Below are 20,430 nucleotides of genomic sequence, written 5' to 3'. Positions count from 1 at the left end.
TGCGGCGGTAATACCGTTACCACCGCATTCAAGGGCTACAGCCCAACTCGTGATGAGGCTGTCTCCAATGCACTCCCCATTCCCAATGGCGTATGCCTCCACTCACCAAAGAATGATAGTCCCCCTCTTCAACGGCCCCCGATATAGTATATTTGAGTACCTGCGTACAAATTCCTTCCATGTGCCACTGTCTGACTGCCCTCCCTAAAACAAGGCTTTGCCCAAGCCCTAGGCTCTTAGGTACACAGGCGGAGGCTATGGCCTCGGCCTATGCTCCCAATAGCCTACTCCTTCAAACACACCCACTTAACTGCAATAGAGGCATGCATGCTACCATGTGGCCACGTACCTTTCCTGACTACCGGGACATATGGGTACACTAACAAACTCACACAACGCTAGATTCTCCAACCTACTTCCAACCAGTGGCTGAACCGTTACATCCAAGGGCCCTAGCCATGCACACAATCCAGTACGCCTTTGCAGGCACAACACACCATAATACATCAACTGCAAATACCTTCATGTTACCTCCAATTCAATCCCCATCCCCAATGCACTCTACCTGCACTCAATGCACTCTTTGCACGTATGTGTGCAATTCACACACCATTACCACAGTCCCCCATACATGCCTACATTGCGTTTCAGGTGTTGTGCCGAACACCTACGCTAGTCTTTCTACAGATGTGTGCAATCCACATACCAATATCACAGTACTCCGTACACCGACTGCAAATATCCTCATATTATCTCCAATGCACTCCCCATCCCCTATACAGTACACTGATCAACGTATGACAGTCCCCTGTGCACATAACCACCAATGCAGTGTCTGTCAGTAGCTGCCGGAATAGTCCATATCGCAACAGTGTGCTGCCAAACAACCCTTTCATTTCTCCATGTCGTTATGGCCTACTCCTTCCACATCCACTCGAAGGCAATACAGCCACTCTGCCTGCACTCACCAAAAAAGGATAGTCGCTTCTAATGCTGCCCGCCAATCAAGTATCTGTGAGTACCGCCATAAAACGTCCATATCCCAAAAATGTCTTGATAAAAATTCCTTCCCTGTACGAATGTCACCCATTCTCAGTTTGTTTCCACCATCTGCAATCCACTACCCATACCCAAGGCACCGACCACGCCGTCATCACTTAAGGTACTCGGCCGCATACCTAACCACTAAATGCCTCACTGCTCTCCCATACATGGAGGCATTACATTGCAGGGGTGGTGCCCAAGTCCTAGGCTCTTTCTACATGCCATGCCAATGCAGTAAAAAGGCTATGCCTTACCCACAACCACTACAAGCCAAGTCAGACAAGCATGGAAACATTTCTCCACAAACCCACTGCCGTAAAACAAATCAAATGCTCTAAGACAACATAACCACTGGCAGCCGTATCCTACAGCACAAAACATTGCCAATATCTTCGCTTCACCCTCTTTCACTCAGCCGATCCTGCAAACCATGTTTTCCAATGCCTTTCGCCGTGCTACTATCCTCCGATACACCATGGCAGCGTTTCCCAAAAACTTGACGCACAGCACGCTTCCCTCCAGCCAACCACCGGCCACATCCAATGTTCGCCAACATCACCGCGTACTGCAGGCCAATGACACTTCATTCCGCAGAGCGAACAGGGAAATGAGTCCGCACAGAGGACCCAGATACCATTAATTTTTTCGGATGTACATTTCAATGTTTTGTAAAAAAATGAGTGGTCGGATTTCCACCAAACACACAAAAGTATGCTTTCTGACCCAAGCCCTCGCTACTGCTTCAAATTTGGTGAAAATCCATTCAGCCGTTCGGGCTGTAGCCATGCGCAACATTTTTCCCCATTCAGTCTATGGAATAAAATATTTTTGGGACCCCCACTATAACTTTGCCCCCGCTGCACGGAACCTCACCCAACTTGGTGAAAAAAATCCAAGCTGGCCATACACTTTTTTTGCAAAGTTTGATGAGGATTCCTCCATGGGGGAGCAAAGTTATAAGCTGCCGAAAAAGTGCTATTCCTATGGGTTTGGCAACTTAACCATAACTACACGCCTGCGGGCCGTCTCCTATAGTTTGTAATGTTTATTTGTAAATTGCAAAGTTTTGTCATGTAGTGACTTTTTAAGTGAAAAATCAGAAAAGTGTAAATGGCAAATGCTAGTAGGTGCGTACCTCTTTCCCATCAATTCAACTTCAGAACTCCCTGAGCCTATCGGCAGGAGAGGGGTTAGACCTTTGTTGGAGGAAAAGGGGATAAACCTTCAATAAAAAGTCAGAACCAATACATTTGCACCTTCTAATTGTAATATTTGGAGGTGTGGCTTATAGGGTAAACAACCCTCACTCTATGGGGAAGGGGAGAGCTGCCTATAAATCTTAAAAAACAGGACTTGCCTAAAACCACAAGGGAGAATCTTGAACCTAATCCCTAATACTGCCTTGGTTGGAAAGGATTAACGATTGCTGTCATATTATTTTACCTTAGAGACAGCAGCTGGGAAAGCCTAAAAGCTGACTGGGCCCTATGGTTAAGGAGAGCCAAATGAGGGATGGATGCTGGTGGCTATCTTTGACTGAAGCGCCTAACCAGATCCCTGCACGTTCCCATAAGAGGAGCCCTGCTGATTTTACTGAGCACCAAAACAGAGATTTTCATTATAAGTCAATGATGCAATGAAACCAAGTGTGTGGGGGATCTGCTTGCCTGAATATTATTCCCTTAATAGTGGGTGTTGAGGGGGGTGTTTTTGACTATATAGACCCTTAGCATATTTTATTGACTATTAATTTAATTAACTCCCATATAGATTAACGCAGGGGGATCTAGGGGGAGTTTGAAACCACTGCCTTGTTTCCTAGTGGGAAGTTAAGTTATAGCAATTTAATGTAATTGTGTACATCTATTTGTCAAAGAGGTGTCCTTGTCCAAAAATAAAATTACTGCCACTCGTTCCACACCTTGCCTTTAAACAGAGGGGTGCTGAATATAACTGAAGCCTGTGTTTTGGTGCTAAGGAGAGAAGTGCTTTGCCAAATGAAACCATGTGTGATTCTCCATTGAAAAATGCTCACTCTTTCCTGAGACTAAATGACCCTGATAGCAGAATGATTTGGTATTGCTGTTGGATGATGAAGAAAGAAGGGTACGATCAATCAAAAGTATTCTCAAAAGGCTGTTTGATTTCAAAACTGCTAGCATTTTAAAGTGAGCACGGAAATTAAATAGGCAAAGTCCTGCATGTGTACTTTGCTTTTGAAAAACAAAACTGTTCATTTGTTTTAAATATAAACCTTATCAAGTAATGTTCATGCTCTAGTAATGTGCCAAAGTATTATTTCATTTTGACATAAAAGGGTTTCATGTGACAAGAGGATTGAACTGTTTATTTGGCCTCTGTTCCATGCCCCTGAGACAAAAAGTAAAACGTATGTTTAGTACTCTGCTTTGTTTTGTACCACAGAGAAGGTGACTAACCATTTAGTGCAAGTAGTTATGGAATCTATCATTTAAATAAATGTATATTCTTCTGTATCCCGGCCTGGTTCTTGGCTCATTGTTGGCAGAGGGGGAGGGATCTACATGGCTCTGTATGAGTCATAGACAAGGCTTGCTGAACAAAAATAATAAATTAGCTGTGGGTCATTTTAATTGAGGGGAAGAAACACCCCATGTTAAGGGTGGTTTCCCAATATATCATTACATCCAGCTCTGCGGTATATGCCTCAGTTGTTCGATCGGATCGATATTTGTGGGTGCTGAAATCATTACAGTATTTGGGAACGGGGGGGAGGGAGGGAATGCCTAATCAGCACCTTCTGTGCTATGGTTGACCTGGCCTGAAACCCTCTATTTTCAGAACATATTTGACAATTCAATACTGACAAGGGACAGTTCACACATGTAAAGCAGCAGTGGAAGTGTATGTAATGTACATCTGATTACAATGTGTCAAGTCTCTCAAATAAAAAGTACATATACTCACGTTTACCAGAATATTTGTGAATTATCTCAAAGGTCTGATACACGAAGGTGCAGGGAGATCAAGTTCTACTTCTCCTTAATTGTGGGAATCAGGTGCATTTTACTTAGATGCAGATAGGGGCGACATTTATCGACATTTATGTCCGATACTGATATGCATATACGAAACCCCTTGGAACAGTACCCTTTCCTGTTTTTTTCTCTAACAGGAGCATAGAGATGCATGGACCCTCTCTGGCGTCAAATAGCCATACACTCATCGTTTGGCATGGCCTGTGTATGGAGCAAAACAAAGCAGCAAAAACAAATTTCAACAGGTCAGGTTTCGCAGAGCTTAATTGCTCCTTGGATTGTCTCTTTCTGCTACTGCACTCCTAAGTAGTCCATTTACAGTTGGCAATCTTAACCGCCTGGCAGTTGTCCCTCACGGAACGGGATTCCTTATAGTTTCCTTGGTCATAGATTGTACCTTGGCCCCTCTACTGCTCTAGCAATGTCTTTGGGGTTAGCTGCAATGATGCGAGTGTCAAACTCAGCAGAAAGGGTGCTTTCGGCACCAGTCAAGGCAAGCAATGATGTGGGTAACAGAGAAGATGGTGCTCGCTTAATTTGCGAAGTGTGGACCCAATTCTTGCTGCCATGATATTTCACAGCTGTCTGAGTGGCGTGCAATACCTGCAGCGGACCTTTCCGGACCTGGGCTGCAGTCCTGATGCTCAATGAAAGTTCCTCGTAAATACCCAGTCACCTGCCTGGATGCTGCGTCCTGGACCCTCCGATGGTGAGGTAGACAATCAGCAATCTGTTTGTGGAGAATGGAACAGTTTTTAGTTAACACCTTATAGTGTTCAATTAACAGTGTAATATTTTAACATTTGCTGGGCAGCAAGCACATTACTACTTCGTAACGAGACAATCCAACACCTGAGTGCACTAATTCCATTGTGGTATTAACAAAATGCACACCATTGTTGCTCCAGACAGTATGAGACAGTCAAAATCGGGGTAAATACTTCTTTAAAAGTATTTTACAAGTACCTAATGTGGAATTGTCTTTTAAGGGGAATGTTTCTACACATTTGCTAAACAAACTTACTATAACTAACACATATTATTTCCTTGAATGGGATTCAATTTAAGAAACTCTATTTGTAACGCTTCAAAGGGAAATTCAGGTGGCCGAAAAATTCCCTTTGGGACTCCCTCACCCTTCCCAATATTATAGGACGTACATACAAAACAGTTTTTACAAATAGCAACCGTGGATGGTCTTAGTTTACTGTTACTCGACACTTCAGCGAGCAACTTGTACATTCCCTCTTCACCTACATGAGACAGGCCATGAGCATAGGACAACATTAAAGGCAAATACATGTGTGGTAATTTCCATTTTCCCTCATCTTATGTGTCAAGCCAAAAACCATCTACATATTTCCCAGTCTGTTTCCATTCCTCTAATTCTTGGACAGTAGCCTCATACTGAATTAGTTTTACTGCCTGTATAGTGTTGTCAAATGTCACAGTGTCTTATTTTCATGCGTGGCAGACATACAAAAGCGATACAGAAGACTGGGCAGTTGCTTTGACAGTCTGATCAGCAAAAGTATCGCCTTTTCCTGTATCATCTACAATTGTTTTCCATGCACTGCATTTAATGATGGCACATTTCTTTGGTAGTGTCAGGGCATTCAGTAATTTCAAGATCAAAAAACCATGCTATATTTTGTGCCATGTGAAGTCAGGAACCCGCTTTCTTCCGATAGGCGACAAAAATTGTGTGCTACACCAAAAGCATACTGGCTTCTGTGTAAATGTTTACCGTAAATCCTGCACTGAGTTCACATGCTCTGGTAAAGACAATAGTTTTGACTGACTGGGTTGAATGCTGAGGAATCCTACAGGTTTCAACTGTTGTTTTTAAGGTTGTAATGGCATATACTGCTGTGGGGACACCATCTGGTATCTATCTATCTATCTATCTATCTATCTATCTATCTATCTATCTATCTATCTATCTATCTATCTATATTTATTTTTATTAAGTGCAGTTTGCCCGGGGGCCTCAGAGTGCTCACAAAAGACAGACAGACACTAATACGAAAAAGAAACAGGAGAACGTCAGAATGCGGATTTTCTAGGGAGACAGGTGTAAATAGGTATTTAGTTAGACTGTTCCTTCATCATCAAACAACCAGGTCTTAGTTGCTTCTTAAATGTGTTGATGGATCCACAGTTTTTGATGGAAAGTGGCAGGGAGTTCCAAACCATTGGGGGCCCAAAAATTAAAGTTGGTGCTACCAACTCTTTTAAGAAGTTTTCGGGGTTGATGCAAATCATGGTTATTATTAGATCACAAGTTTCTTCAGATGGGATCTTTATTTTATCAATAAAATAGTTCAGCGCAGTACCAGCTAGGCATTTAAAAACCATAACTGGGCCTTTATATTTTATTCTTTGTTCAACCGGGAGACAGTGTAGTTTCTTCCTTCCTGTTGAAATCTTAGAGCATCGGCAGAGCCCATTAACAGCCATGGTAATTTAAAACAAGACCCATCTACATACAAAGTACCAACTGGCTGTTCAACAGAGACGTCCACCAGTTCCACCTGTCCCTTCGTCTCTTCATCAGTGTTTAGTACACAATCATGCATTTCAACTGAACCCTCGGAAGGGAGGCTTATCAGGGTGGCTGGATTCAGGGTATTACAACTGAGGCTGGCATTGGTTTAATGTTGGTTCTTGGTTTTATTCATCAATATGTCTATTGCATGAGGGACTGAAAGAGTGACAGTGTGTCCTAACAAAATGGCATCTGCTTTTTTCATGGAAAATGCTGCAGCAGCAACACCTTCCAAAAATGTGGTAATGTCTTTGCTACTGGATCAAAAGTGGAAGAAAAATATGCACATGGCCTATTTTTACACCCTTGCGGTTGTGTTTCTACAGACAATGCACAGACTTGGCTTTCATGCACAAACAGGATAAAGGGGTTTGTATAGTCTGGATTTACAAAGTGCTGATTTGAGTGTGTTAAAGCTTTCCTGGTGAGCAACAGTATATGGCAAAAGAATAGGAGTGTTGCTTGAGGTTAGTTCTAGCAATGGTTTAGCCAGGAGGGAAACATTACGGCATGCATATGCTTACCCTGCCTCTTTTGGGAAAAGCCTGCTGCATTAATGCTCTGGTCTTTAACACTCTCATTTTCTTTCCTTTTCCCCCTTGTCTTTGGCATGGTGATTTGCATAATACCTAGCCATGGTCAATATTTGAGCAGCACTTTGGGTTGGGCAGGTGGACTCATATGTCTGGATGTCATTTTTTAAGTGAGGAAACAGCCCTTAAAGAAAATGGGAACAGAACGCCTTTTGCCCCTCTGGGGTAGCCAAACCCATCCCATTGAACAAGGTAAAAGCTTCTTCCTTTCGTGCAAAATATTTTTCAACTGACTCCCCTTCTTCCTGCCTGCAAGTGGTCAGCTTATCTCAATTAATTAGTTTAAGGGCAACCACTTGCTGGATGTGTGTTACCAGCAGTGCTGGAAGAGCTATTATTTCCTTGCACGGTTCCCCAGTCTTCCACCTTTCGCTCGCTGCCAGGGTCAGCTCATCCCGCTCTATGACAGGATTTAAACTGTCTTGCATTCTGAATTGGCGCTAAATGTCCGCCGACAGTATATATGAGAACAGTTGATCTATATAACCAAACGCGGTCAGTCTGGGAATACCGCTGCTCAGGGTTTTCCCTGATAACTGGGTAATCTTTAGTAAAAGACAGTAACTCCATTCTGTTCCAGGGTACGTGGACCTGGTGTGCGAGGTTATCAGTATCAAACCCAGGTACTTCTCTTATAGGAAACATTTGAGCTCCCTTAGACTTCATTGGGGGCATCTATGATCCAAAATAGGAATTTCAACACACCTTTTGGACAGGAATCTGAATCAAGCTTACACGCCTGGAGTGCTTGCTCTATGTCCTTATAATTGCTCGGGAGGGGGTCCACTTCATCCTCCTTATTCACCTTTTTATGTAACAGCCACATTCGACTAGTTAGTTCTAACACTATTGCAAATATAATCATATCTCATTGCTGCGGCATGTATACTTTGGCTTGTTCTACTCCTTCTACCCTGTTTTTGATCCATGCTAATACTACCCTTTCTGTGGATTCCGTGTCGTGGGTTGTAATCCTGTGGGCGTGGGGTGGCGATGGGAGCGCCTTATCACAGGTTCCCAATAGGGGGTTAGGGGAAGCCTTTTCTGCTCATCCTCTAAGGTCACTCCTGATTCAGGTGTCAGGGCTGAGGGGCAAGCCTTGGCTACATACACACCCTTCATTCTCATTATATCTTCATGGCCTCCCTCTTTCCAATCCTTTTTCATTTCTTTATGATCATATGCGCACGATTTGTCTTTTTTGGATTGCGGTTTATGTTTTTCAATCTGTGCGTCTCTCATAGATTTTTGTCTAGCATAATCTTTCCATTGTCTATATGTTTTTCATTGCAAGGGTCTAATTGCATTATTGCCTTTAAAGGCTAATGCTTCTCTTCGGTACCCTATTTTGTCCTGGTCAAAAGATCCATGCACAGGAAACTGTAACTCGGAGTTGGTGGCAGTATATTTAAGCCATTCTTGCAAGACCAACACCACCCCAAGCCCTTTTTAATCATCAATTCTCACCCCAGCGTACATTCTGGGGGAGTCAGAACATGCTGCTCCAGAGCACTGGAATGAGCCTCACAATATTTCAGTCCACAACACATCCTTTTAGTGCATGAACTACCCATGGTTTCAATTTGTGTACACATGGTGTATTTCTCTATGGCTCATTTAACACAATGCTCCCACAGAAAGTACAACACTACATGCTCATTTCATTATTCATCCATCCCATCATAGCGTGCTCATCATCACATCATACACATACTGCACCCAGAACGGTATCACCCAATTCCGCTGTCTGTGCCGGCTTCCCTCTCTCCAACAAGCAGGGACCTTGTTCACGTAGGGATCAGCGTGATGAGAAAAACAGCTGGCGGGCGAAAGCCATGGCCGCAGGAATCCTCTGTCCACCTCTTGCAGTGCACCCAATGGCCTTTCACTGTCCACTGATTGTTCCCTGACAGTGCCATACTGTCCAACTGGATCCCATCTGAGATGAGGCCCCATCTAGGGGTGCTATTTTGTGGGAAATAATCCATTCATAATGCTCGCTTGTGGACACACACAAAGAGACGAGATACTGGCCCAGTGCTGTTTGGCAGTCAAAGGTTTATTCATTCATAATGGATTTAAATAGAGAGGATAACGACAACAAATGCTTTGTCCATAACCATGAGTTTATTTTGGAAACAACAGCTTTTATACATTTGGTGTTACATTTCTTCATGACAGGTCATTAAATCATGAGCTAAATAGAACATGGATTCAGGGTTTCAGACTACTATTAGTGCAGCTGCTACCTAGGTTATTTCCACTCAGGGGTTGTTCCAAGAATAAATGTATATGTGCGAAGCAAGGGGTATTTTCTTACTACTAGGCAAGCATTCTATGGTCGTCTGCACAGACCAACTGATTTGAGAAATAATGTTCACTCATTTTACAAAATGCCTGCAATTATTTATTCATAATTTTCCACAGTATGCCACTCAGAACTAGAGGGCTTAGTGGCATAGCACATGATGGCATTTTGTGCCATTTTTTGCTTTTCAAGGAAAGAGTATCCTTTCTTTTTTTCAATGAAAAGAGAACAAAAACTTTTTATTTTTTATTTTCACTACTCTGGGGCAAAGCCTTGTTACAGTTGTACAGAAACACATGGTCACATTTATGTTGCTTTGCTGGCCCTTCTGAGCCCACATCCTTATTATTATGTATTTATTTTCAGTTCATGTTGTGTACTGCATACTGCATGACAATAGCGACCACTAGTGGCTTCTAAACACAATCATTTATCAGAGCTCTTGTTTGGCCACTAAAGCCATAGTAGCACTGCTTTTACGTCACACTTCGTCTTTTGGTTAGAACTCAGAAGACCACATGTACACTTTGAGAGCATCAGCATCCTACCTGAGTATTAAAGCCTGAAACTGGAGCAAATCTTTGCGATACTCATGTGCAAATGTGATTCACAAAGATTTGGTCGGGGGCATCTCTATGCAGCTTCAGATTTGCACCAGTGTAAATCTTTCAGAATCATGCGAAAATACATTAATAACATGGGCCTGAATCATTACATTGGAGGTCATTTTGTAGTAAGGGTACATTCGATGGTGGGGGCCCTAGACTAATGCAACAGGTCTCCTCAGTGCACTTTCTTTCCGTTTTCAGCATTTAAATTGCCTTTCAACTTAACATTTCCACTAAGCTTGATGGAAGTGTAAATGGCATCTGCAATTAAAGATTGCAGAGGCTTTACAACGGATTCTTATGGACTCCGCCTGTTTTTACAAAGTAGCAATTCCTGGTCCTTTCCATAGAAACCCATTGCATTACCATCAGCCTGAAAATACATGCTTGTGATTATGCAGTTGTATGTCAGGTTGGACTGACACAGGCAGGCATGTGAAATATTCCAGGCCTTTTGACACCATTTTTACGAATGCGCTGAGCCAGCAACATGACCCTAATTCGGGCTAAATTTCGAGTACCCAGTAATTTACGCAGAGATGCAAACACTCCCCCTCTGCATAATTTTCATCATTTGCACTTCAGAATGCAAGAGGGATGTGTAAAGTGGAGGCAAAATCACCCTTTTGTTTCCCCTTTGGACGCTGCATTGTAAATGGAGTAAATACTGAATGCCGTTTATGCATGGCATGCCGAGTTTGCAAGTGCATTACTAAGGAATTGGCCCTCTTTTTGCTAGTGTAGAAAGCCGGCTGATTACTCCAGCATGAAAATGTCATGCTGACATGAATGCTGTTGCATGTATATAATATAATAGATATTACAGTGTACACGACATGGAGTTTGGAGAGCCAGCCCCAGGCTTGGAGAGAAAGGTTATGTTTGTATGGCCTTCTGGTGCTTCAAGCGCTTTTTTCTGGGCTCCTCGAGTGAGTGTTTTTCAGGCAAGCTGGCATTTGACATGAAGGAACGTATTGTGTTCCAGGTGAAAGCCTTGCATTTGGCAGTTCCCAATTTAATCTTTTTCTAGTAGCTGATCTCAGGTCTTCGTTTGGTGTAAATTGTCGGAATTTGTAGTTGTAGAGAGGAGTAGGCCCAGTAGGCTTTTCCGAACTGTTCAGAGTAGTTGAACACAGTCTCTCTACTTCAGGTCTCTGATGGCACGCTCAGAGGCCCCAGGACATGCTTTGCTGAAAGATAGCATGTGGTCATAGATCATGCCCTGGACTGGTAATGGCACGCTCCACTGGGTGGTGTAATAAAGAGCCCTCACTGATTCAGAGACCTTTCTCCCCTCTCCATGAAACTGTGATCCCCGTTCCCCCACACACAGTCCTTCTGGCTATGTGGACTACCGTGAGTGAGGAAGGAGGGTGTGAGCGTTGAGTTACACAAATGTGAAGCATAACAGGAGTTGATAGGTCCTGAGAAATCAATCCTTTGGATTGGGTAAAATAACAGCGTATCCCTTCCGTGTCTGCGTGGCTGTCCTTGTAGTAAATGGAGAAGTGCCCAATTCTGGTACAAGCATGAAGCCCATGAGCAACCAGCTCCCTCTCACCCTCTTGCAATTCAGAAAAGGAATCAAGACCCTCCACTTCAAGGGGAATGTTCTTCACACCCCATAAGATACACCCCTGGAATCCACCCAGTCCAGTATGCTGCCCACCCAAACCATGCCTCTTCTCAGCGCTGTTACATCTTTTCCACTAACTTTGCATTTTCACCATTCCTTGCTTTCCTAAATGTTATACCAGTAGTACATGTTTGTTCTGTGGACTTTTCCCCCTTGAAACAATCAAATGTGTGCCTGCAATTCTTCCTAGAGGAAAATGCTCGGTTGCCACTCGAAGCTGGTTTCCTGTTCAATAAATTCCCCAAATAACTATAAAATAAATAATATGAGTCCTTGTTTTTGTCTGGCTTTCCACAGAACTGTTGATCTAGTGGTGCATGGCATTTTCTGTTCCAGAGTTGCACACATTTCTCTACTGACTTATTTTAACGAAAATAAGTGTTAAAGGGACATGAAACTCCTATATGAGCTTTCATGCCAATTCACTGCTGCACTCCGAATCAATCACAAGATGCAATTACATATATGGATATGTGGGTCAAGTAGAATCCATCCAGGGAAGGACAAAGAAGGGCAAACACGTGTCAAAGGTTGACCAACATGGATCAATCAGCGATCGGACCACAGTTCTTAAGTGTTCAAGGTTAAGCAAAAATATAAGCAGGGTTTAAAAGGTACATATGTCAATGAAACAGCAGGACGGCTTCTCCTTTGATGTAATCTCTTTTCCAGGTTTCCTTTCCGGAGGTTTGTATTCCCCTCTAAATGTCTGTTAAGCGATATACGGAGCTCATGTCAATGCTCTGTGTACCATGGCTGGGACTGGGGTATGAAAGTCCTTTCCCATCGCACAGGCACCATAACAGTCACTCTCAATCTCTGCACCAGAACTCCGTCAACACACCTCTCTATTATTTCATTATTATTATATTCAAAAGTCAAAAATGACTTGATTGTCAAGCAGTATCGACCTGTGCTATTAGATACTCAGAGGGAACATTTCAACCCATCCAGGTGCATCTTCATACATGGGGAGAATATCTCTAGCCTGGTCATGAGTGCACAGCCCCCGTCTGCTAACCAAGCTGTGACCGTAGATGCTGCACCAAGGGTATGATACGCATTTGCACGGTACTGTAAGATGTCATTAGTATTTGCAGTGTCTGATTTTTGTATTTTAGATATCAAAATAAAATAAGAAGAATACATTTTATTACAAGACTCATCGCCACTCGTAGTGTGTCTTTTCTGTTTCCATTCTCACTGTTGCAAAACCAATAGAAAACGGAATTGGCAAAGCTAATTGTGGCTTTTGTATGGGGGTCTGCAACTTGTGACTCTCGATGTTTTGTATTACAGTTTCTCTGATCCCTCACCTTTGCCAAATACCATTTCCCCCCCTCTTCAAATATACGCTTTAAAAGTTGTGCGTGTATTAGGGACAACCTTTTTGCTGTTTCTTTCATTCATACATTGACTCATAGCATTTTTCATCTTTGTAATTTCCCTGTTTCAACTTTGTGTTTCTGTTACTGTGAGGTGAGGTAAGCCCTCTGATATGGAGATTTTAACATAAAATAACACAATGAACGCACAATGTACCAAGGAAACATATGCAGGTTGTTTGGTTGCCTGATCGCCAATTCCTTTTTATTACACATCAATTCAATTTTGTTGTTCAATTCTGTTTTTCTGATGTTGTACTTAAATTACTTTGATGACTGTTTCTTATTTTCACATTATTCTTCATAGTATGCATTACAATGCTTTAGAGCAGATTCCCCTGTAGAATGTAAAGAACAGTTTCAAAAGTTGTGTATCTCCGGTTAGTTTTGACAACAGTTTAAGCAGCTTGCATCTGTTTACGTTATCCCAATCATTAAGTTAACTGGGTCTAAGATTGGGCAGCCTTGCAGAATCTAAGCAGAACACATTGCAATATATTACAGAAGAAAGGGAGACATCAACAGACAGAGAAAGGGAGAGGGGAGAGAGAGAGAGAGAGAGAGAGAGAGAGAGAGACTGCACTGTACTGAGAAGATGTATGATATAAATCCTCCCAGTAGCAACATCTAGCATCATTAATGCAGAATGTTTCATGTGTCATGCTCCCTAGAGAACGGTGCAGGCAATGTCCTGCTTCTGCCGACAGCAAGCCGGGGGTTTCTGTTAAGAAACGTTTTATTGGAATCTTGTTTAATATATTTGTTCAATACCCCATGGAAGAATGTCAGAACACATTGAAGTAGGTTACAGAAACAGATGCAAGATGAAAAAAAAACTGCACAGCAGGGAGAGGGAGACAGAGTGAGACCGAGATCGACCATGTTACTTTGGCAGTGGTGTCTGGTATAAATCCCACGAACATAGCATAGGTTTACTGGCTGGACAGTGCAATCCACTGCATACAGAGTTCAATACTGAGCGCCTTGTTCTTTCATGTCACAATCACAGCCTTGATGGGTGGCTTTTCAGGGAGCTTTGGCATCAGGGCCATGCCAGCTTTGGGGGATAGGCATGGCCTTACAAGCTCTGGGCACTCATGCTGAGTTTGTGTGGCAGGGTGTGGGTCTTGTGGAAGTTCTTTGCGTACTTGTTTGGCGAGCAGTCCATAATTGTGCTGTGGCACCGAGAGCAACAATGGTACAGCAAAATATTGGCAGCATTTTAAGCACAGATGGCTATTGAAGGTGCTGGTCTGGTAGCAGCTGGTGCCAAAGGCGAGGGACAAGTTCTATGGTGCCTGACATACAATCGTCCACTAACTAGGGTCCCGGTCCCGTTAATGGGCATTTACTAAAGTCGATGACCGGGGAGCAGCTCCAAAGCATGTGTGCATGGGCTTCTCTGCTTAAAGATCAGCCAGAGATGTAAAGCCAAGAGAAATTAAGTGTTGGGTGCATGGGTGGCAGGGGAGGTTGTGGGTCAGGATATCAAGCAAACAAAAGTGTGTTTTGCCTTCTCAGCTGTGATGTAATTACGCAATGGTGCTGAATGTGTTGCCGGAAGAGGGACATAGGTAGTGTACAGTTGACAGTTGAAAAAGAGTTGACTACTTTATTATGCAGATTACAGTAGCTTCTCCCCCAACCACCCCTGATTGTTGTTTCTCCTGTCTCATGTTGTAACTCTTCCTCTCCTCCCATCTTCTATTTTCTCCCTCCTTCTTCCTTTCCCTCAGGTTTCTCTGTTCCACCTGTCTGCTTCTCACCAATGTACTCTCTTCCACTTGGTGGTGTTCCCTCTCTCCTCTTCTTCCTGATCATCTTCCCTCTGTCTCCTTGTAATGTTCCTCCTTTCCTCTTGTCCACACCCTCTTCTCTCAGCTCTGTGCTCCTCATCTACATCTCTCCGCTCCTACTGTTATTTCTTCTCTCCTCTTATCCTTCCCTCACCACCTTGCTATGTCCTACTTTCTGTTCTCCGCTCAGTAATCCCCGTCCTACCTCTTGCCCTGCTCCTTAACTTCCATCTGGTCCAATCTCATCTCCTGCCCTCTGGCTTCCTCTCCAGCCTTCTTCCTACTGCTTCAGTTGCAATCTGCTCTCTCCTCCAGCCTTAACGCAATGAACTCCTTCTGCAAACGCCGAGTCCCTTCTGCCAAAGCCGTTTCCTTGTATAGTGTCCTTACAGTGGCCCGAGGCTGCTCAGGTGTGAGCAGTGGAACATTCGAGAGATTAACCAGCCCAAGCTGCACATCAAAACTGCTCATACCTGAACAACTTAAATCAAAAGCCACTACTACGGGTGGAGCTTGCGGGTTCAATGACAGGTGACCTAGTTAACCCATCTCTATGTTGTGCAAAGAGAGATGCATCTGTGCTCCCTCAGGTTAGAGAGAGAGGGAAGCTGGAAGGCAGGGTCAGGGCTGAATAAAAATAATGGACGTTTGCAGAAGGATATGGACATATGGAGAAGCAGAACATTTGGAGGAGGCTGCAGGGTTTTATATGTATTTCATCTGTGCATTTATATTGTTTTTCAAAATGAGGGGCAAGCCCTTATACCTACCTCTTTTTTTAAAAAAAAGATTTTCTGTATTCAACCCCTTAACCTTTTTTTACATCTGTTCGGCTTTATCTCTAAAACATAGGTGAAAGTGAAGTAAATGCAGAGGGGCGAATGCACTAGATGCAAAGGCATAACGATGTGAATGCAAAGATATAAAGAAATGCCTAGGAAAAAGGACTTGAACTGACACCAGTTGCAGGAGAAGGGCCTCTTGGCCTTTCCTGTGGTGGTCGTCTGCCGTATAATAGCATAATGAGCATAGCAAGGGGTTCCTACCCAACCCCTCTTTGGGCCCAGGATCATGTGACATGTCGCAGTAATCTGCCCCCTTTGTGGCCTCACCATCCACCAGTAAGGTCAGGCAGGGGACTTTGATACATTGTGTTTACACATTGAATGCTGCTCACTGACTGAATATTATTTCTCTTACATGGTCCATTTGTATTCAGCAGTTTTCTTATCTTTTTTCCAGGCAGCAACAATGGAGACCATCTTGCTGCTCTTTGTGCTTGCCCAGGCCATACTGGTGTCTGCATTGCCACCTGGAGAGAATTCAGGTACCATCCTTTTATTTATTAAGCTCCTTCTGAACTAACCTCTTTACCTCCCTCCTTACAACTCTTGTCAAAGTCTTCTCTCATGATATCTTCACTTGCCTCCTTCCGCTTTCACCTCCTTTTTTTGTGGATCCTATCAACTTCCACATTACAGCTCACGCCAACTTCATCCTTTTAGCTTCATGCCTCCTCTTTGACGTGACCTGCAACATTCCGTCCTATGCTCTCGCCTCCTTTTTACCCCTTTCTAGAGCCAGCCATATTCCATTCTACACCACTATGTCCCCTCTCCTTCAGGGTCTGTGTCTACCTCATCAGATCAGAGTGCGCACACTGCAGCAGTCTGAAGACCTTATTGAGCACTAGGCCCTCACTCTGGGCCGAGGGGCCTGCGGGCAATATGAAATTAGGGTTTGTAATTGGTTCACTAGATCACCCTACTTGTGTACGTCGTATGGCAATGCAGGTCTGCAGGGGTGACACTGGACATGGACAGAACTCGCACAATGCCTTGCAGTCACCTGCAATCAGATATGCACGGCTGGGGAGTTGCTAGTTAGGCAGCCATCAAGCTGCTGTGGCGCCTGCGCAGCACTGTATCTCACAGGACTAGATACCATCAACCCCTTAGCATAAGTGAGTTTTATGCAGTTCCCTTGCCCTACGGATCAATAAGTGGTACCATGTTAACATACTGGGCTTCAGGGCAGTGCTGCTGTGCTACTGAGCGTATCTTTGAGCATTCTGTAAAGGGATTGCCTTAGTATTGGCAGGCTTCATTTAAAGCTTGGCAATGTTGGAGTGGCCCTGGGAATCCCCTATATATCTCCTCTTGGCCCAGCATCACACAGTGGGTGTTTGTGCCCTTCCCCTGTGACCATCCCTTTTAACACCCCCAGTGACAGGGAAGGGACTTCATTACACTGTGACTGTTCAAACGGGGGGCATACTGATATTGTAAAGCTGGGAATATGCTTGGGACAGACAGTAACACTATGAGTGCACTGCGATTGTGCAGACTGTAACACTTTGAGTATACTGGGATTGTGCAGACTGTACACGTACTGATGTTGTGAAAACTGCTAATATTGAGGAAATATGTTGTACGAGTAAGCTTGAAGTTTGCAAGAATTGTCTGACAAAAATGGGAGCACAATGAGCTTTTGAATTGAGACAGTAAATTATGCAGTGTTGCTTTGTCCCCACATGCTAGATTGCTAAATGTGCATGTGATGGGTGCACATAACATTACTTCTACTACTACTACTGATCTCACGCAATAAGTCAGACCCTTGTGATTGCCTGGACACATGCCACTGCAGCTTTCTACCAATGCAGCTCCAGAAAATTAGAGAGCTGCAAATCACCAGCAATGTCACAGACAGAGAGCCCTGTCAGCCACGTCTCAGTACTTGTCAAAGGCGGCGATAGGGCTGTAGAACTCCCCGGAGATCTAGACAGCAGTGGAAAATGCTAGAGATATGGTCCAAGCAGAAGTAGGCAATGCCGATTGGCCATCATATTGACTTAGTGGGGGCAGACCTTTGAATACAACTAGCACACACCTCACGAAAAGACATGACATCTCAGAAGAGGAACCCAAAGATCATCATAATGTGGGGAGGGTGATTTCCCGAGCCTTAACCTTGAGAAAGGAGTCATGGATAAGGCATGTTAAGGAAATATACAAAAATCTTGCCATCACTAGTGCCCCCTCCCGCAGTTACTCAGTTACTGCGACTTTGTGGGAGCACAAAATACTGACTCTCATCACTGTGTAGAGGAAGTCCCAGATATGGCCTGCACTCCAGCCACCCATCTTGAAATACCAGGAACATACTCGCCGAGATGTGTGACATATGAGGAGCAGATAAACCAACAGAGAGCAGCACTAGGGCTCTGCCCAGTGCCCATCAGAAGAGTGACACCTGTGGAAGTGCCAATAACCAGACAACTATGGGCAGCACAGTACCCATTGAGACAACCCTACAAGCAGATGACACAAAATGAATACTACTTACAAACTGTCCCCGAAGAGATGCAAAGGGCTTTAATCGAAGACGAATGATGACGACACAAGGGCCCGGACAGATTTACAGATGAATGAAATAACAACCAAAGGATGACACGCAAAGATGAAATGATATGACTTAAAAGGAGAAACAATGCTGAACTGTAAAGAAACATAACCATCAAACTGGATGAAGATACGCAACTAGCTAAACGCCTCTAAATAGACTTGGAACGCAAGAAGCTAAGGAAACAGTATGCTTGCTATGCTTAGTAGAAGAATAGAGCGGCAAGCGCCGACTATATCTACCTCAAAGAAGCGCATCAAACAAGTGCAAATCCATTTTACAAAAGCAGAATTAAGCCCAGGATGGTAGCGGTCAAACAGACCAGGATTCATATACCTGCACAAAGCCAGGTGAAAGAGCGGAATCCAAACTTAGCAAGAAGCAGCTCATGCCTGGGAATTCGAGTTCACCCAAGGAAGGGAGGAGAGCGGCAACGTCGAAGAATCAAAACTTAAGAGCATAGTGAAGGTCGAGATAAGGAGGCCCAGGCAGGTGGCAAGGCTGAAGGGAGAATCAAATACGCAAATAGAAGGAAAATGAAGCAGCTTCACGGTGTAATGACGCATGATCAGCCAAGCACAGAGAGGTACCAATGTCTGATGTCACCCAAACCCAGAGGATGCCATAACGTTTCCTGATAAGAAGCTACAGTTTTGAGGCCAATCTCAGCCAACTAATTGACACATAGTCCTTGAGGTATTGATTGATGGAAGGGAGGCAGGGTGAATCTTGGGCCATACTGCATCTGGGTGATCATTCTGCATGTTGGTAATTAAAGTGGAGATTTATGCCTAAGGGTGTAACCGACCCAATCACAATGGACCAAATAATCTAGGGTCCTACAGCTAGTAGAACCAATGAGACATCCTACTTTTTTTGACGTCTAGCACGAATGATGTAGAGGGATGGGCTTAGACTCCCACCCGATAAGAGTTATCCAATCCTCATTCTCCGTTACCATATACCTTAACTTTTTAACCAATAGAATTGCATGATAAACTTTTGAGTTTTACACATCAATGATGACAAGAATTTCTTATAACTATTGCGGTCTGAATGAAGAAGTTGGAAGTTGAAGCGAGACGGGCAATTGCATCGTTGATGATTTCCTATTGTTTCCCCATTTTTTGTACTTGTCATTAAACTGACTTCCCTTTGCCAAACCATTGAGTTGTCTTTATTGTTTGGTGTTGGAGTAAGACAATCCCGCACCCCATCCACCCCAAGGTGCAGCTATCTCGTCTTAAAGTACTCGAGGGTGAGCTCTGATCTCATGGGCCCGTCAGAGGTCGCTCCGCCCTCCTGTACAACTGCACCCAAGCAGAGCTGGTGTTGTGGGGGTGTCCATTGTGGTAAGCGGGGGACAAGAAAGTTAAAAAAAAAGAAATCACCCTGCAGCGTCAGCTCCGACCCATGTAAGTGGGAGGATCCGATGCCCCAGGGATAGCAGGGAGTCGGCAGCACGCACAGAAGTGGGCTGCTGTAAATGTAAACGGGGTGGGGGCCGCAGGGGGACGTGGGTAAAGTGATCTATTTGATCACTGCGCCACACTGTAATTGGCGAAGGCATTTCCATCGGTGCAGTTATGGGCGGCGCATTGATCACATAGATTCATGTTGAACACCTGTACCAGACTACATTTCTATGTCAAAGTTTAACTCAGAGCACCCACATGCCATTTTACACATTGGCATGCCAGTTTCTAACCTTACGAATCCCGATTCAGACTGCTCAGATAATCACATATTTTCAATAACAGAAAAATGGGTACAGGTCATGCTAGATGGAGGTAGCATGTGGAGTACACTGAAGCAAAGAGTTAATGTATTCCAGGAAACTAGAAAGCAGAGGTTACTGATGACACTTTTAAAACACCATGCAGAGGTACGCTGACCATGACTGGAAGGAGCAAAATAAAGGGGTGGCCCCAAACTCCTACCACCTGGTCCTGTAGATGAGGGGCGATCCTCTTTTCTGCATCAGGGGGAGACCTCATGATGGTGGGGGCAGCAATAGTAATTATATCATTGTCTCCATATACATCTGGGAGGTCCAGCGCATGGACGCCATTCAGGCAGGTGAAAGATTT

General features: G+C 43.9%; 1 protein-coding gene across 6 annotated transcripts in view; it reads left to right on the top strand.

The window, feature by feature from the left end:
• Nucleotides 1–20,430, top strand: part of BCAN (brevican) — a 386,222-nt gene that overhangs the window by 24,023 nt on the left and 341,769 nt on the right. For 2 of the 6 annotated variants that reach the window (XM_069607163.1, XM_069607162.1), the window contains exon 2: nt 16,178–16,262. In XM_069607163.1, the coding sequence (XP_069463264.1) occupies nt 16,187–16,262 (76 nt within the window). In that variant the 5' untranslated portion in view covers nt 16,178–16,186. Of the gene's footprint in view, nt 1–4,383; nt 4,771–16,177; nt 16,263–20,430 lie in introns of those variants that run through there. The other 4 variants (XM_069607165.1, XM_069607164.1, XM_069607160.1 and 1 more) reach the window with 4 other exon arrangements.

Source organism: Ambystoma mexicanum, chromosome 1p, assembly GCF_040938575.1.
Source record: "Ambystoma mexicanum isolate Mex_15411 chromosome 1p, UKY_AmexF1_1, whole genome shotgun sequence".
NCBI classification, from domain to species: Eukaryota; Metazoa; Chordata; class Amphibia; order Caudata; family Ambystomatidae; genus Ambystoma; species Ambystoma mexicanum.
This window is presented reverse-complemented; position numbering and strand designations above follow the sequence as displayed.